The sequence below is a fragment of the Dipodomys ordii genome, unplaced genomic scaffold (genome assembly GCF_000151885.1).
Source record: "Dipodomys ordii isolate 6190 unplaced genomic scaffold, Dord_2.0 Scaffold70, whole genome shotgun sequence".
In the NCBI taxonomy this organism is placed as follows: domain Eukaryota; kingdom Metazoa; phylum Chordata; class Mammalia; order Rodentia; family Heteromyidae; genus Dipodomys; species Dipodomys ordii.
Genome location: NW_012267286.1, coordinates 12,047,468 through 12,049,545, shown reverse-complemented (window position 1 = coordinate 12,049,545; position 2,078 = coordinate 12,047,468). Strand labels below are relative to the sequence as shown.

The following is a 2,078-nucleotide window of genomic DNA, read 5'->3' as shown; positions in this document are numbered from 1 at the left end:
TTTTTTGCTTTGTGGGGCTTACACTCTGGGCCCAGGGTGCTGTCCCTGAGCCCTTCAGCGTGAGGCTCATGCTCTACTACTTGAGCCACAGCACCCCTTCCAGCTTTTTCTGCTTATGTGATCCTGAGGAATTGAACCCTCATGCATGCAAGGCAAGCACTCTACCACTGAGCTACCTTCCCAGCCCGAAGGGATCCAAACCAAATACAATATTTCCAGCAAATATTCACTGGAAACAAAGGCATAGACTTTTGCAATGAAGGGTTAATTATATTAACCTATTGCATGCATTTCTCTGAACCATAAACACATGAATAAGTATGAGTTTCAGATTTAGAAACAAACGTGTGTTAATATTAATTTTGTTAATATAAATGTTCTACAATATCCCATTCATTTTTGTGTGGAGAAAATACTGTTGCATTAAATTACTGTGGAAACGTTACAAATTATGTCATAATGGACCCTTCTCAATCAGAATTTGCATATTAATGTTGTCCTTTAACTTTGACAACTAATTCTTATCAATATGATTTTCATAAAAAGGTTAAGAAGCTATGTCTAAGTCCTCTGAATTAAATTCCTCTTAAGGCTAACTTATCAGTTTTAATATTCCTGTATTCATAAGAATAGGATTACAAAGAATAGCACTTTTTGGATTAAAGACCTTTCTAATTTTAGTTGCACAAAGTAGTCACAATTAGCTTGGAATAAACTATCACTCCAGTGCCAATTTATTTAATATAATCTGAACACTTTAAGGTATCCAGATTTTATACATTCCTGTTAAAGATGTTTGGAAGCAGTTTGTTTCCATTATGGTTCAGCATGTTAGATATTATAGTTTAGATTGTATATTATAGTTCAGCATGTTTCATCCCTACTTTAGATAGCATAAAACCTTTGTCTGTATATTTGTATATATAATATATATAATATGTCTTTCAACAGTACAGTCTTCTCACTTACTTTTCCTGCTGTGCTCATGTTGCTTCTGTCTTCTCTACAAACCAGGAGCCTGCTGAGCCTGTGAGTTCCTCCACAGTTCTGGGCACACACCCAGCGCTGCACACGGGTTTTGTTTGCTTGACAATCAGATGATTCCACCACACGTGACCAGGGTCTATAAGCCATACACTTCTACATGTTCTTTCAACAGATTAAGTAGAAGGCAAAGGTCACTGAACTTTCCTGTCAAACCCTGATTCTGTGATGTGCCAATTGCACATATTTGTTTTTATTAGGCTATGGATGTCTCTATCTCTGTGAGTGTATCATTTCCTCAAGTCCTTACTTCCAAAAACCATCTCCTTGGGGGATAGGATTTCAAGGTAGGAATTGTGGGAGGGGGACACAGAACTTCCAACCATAGCGAAGATTTCATAAGTAGAACTGTAATAAAGACGTACTGAAATCTTTATTTACCCAAAGGAAGTTTTTTAGGGTCATTGCCTCATGGGCTATTCATAAGACAGTGTTATGACATTTAGAACTTGACCCAACTGTTATCTGAGCAGCAGTGGGACATCTGGTAGGTGAGGATGAGGGAAAGAAGTCAAAGACAAGGCATTGCACCAGGCCTGGAGCATAGAGGTTGTAAGACTGACTCTCGTTATAATCCCTGATTCTCCCACCTGCTTCATCATCAGCCTCAGGATTGCACAAAGCCTCATCCCTCACCCAATGCCCTGGACAAGTTGGAGGGAGACTACAGGAGGCGATCTTCTTCTCCCTCCCCAGTATAGCAAAGTCCTGAGGAGCCGAAAGCCCAAACACCAGGAGAAATCGCCCTTCACCCTGACAGAGAGTCGTTGGTCTAGGTCCTGCATGTTCCTGAGCTCTCAGAAAGGTAATGATCTCCACCAGCTCACGACCCTCTTCCCTGTCCACAGCCAGGGCAAGGAGGTTAAGTTGTCTTGCTGTTACCTGGCCATAAAAAATCCATCCACCCGGGATTCCTACCACAGTCCCTTTTGCTATGTGGTGAGGCAGCTAAGGCCACCGAAGAGGAAGCCCCAGACTGGGTTCATACAGCCCCAGCGAAAGAAAAACAATTTGATTTTCTTACTGCTTCCTGA

General features: G+C 41.0%; 1 protein-coding gene across 1 annotated transcript in view; it reads right to left on the bottom strand.

Moving 5' to 3' along the window:
- Adh1c (alcohol dehydrogenase 1C (class I), gamma polypeptide) overlaps nt 1–1,051 on the bottom strand; it is a 20,627-nt gene extending 19,576 nt beyond the window's left edge. Inside the window, exon 1 of the mRNA XM_013023753.1 lies at nt 970–1,051. Within this exon, the coding sequence (XP_012879207.1) occupies nt 970–987 (18 nt within the window). The 5' untranslated portion in view covers nt 988–1,051. The remainder of the gene's footprint in view (nt 1–969) is intronic.
- Between the last annotated feature and the right edge of the window lie 1,027 nt (nt 1,052–2,078).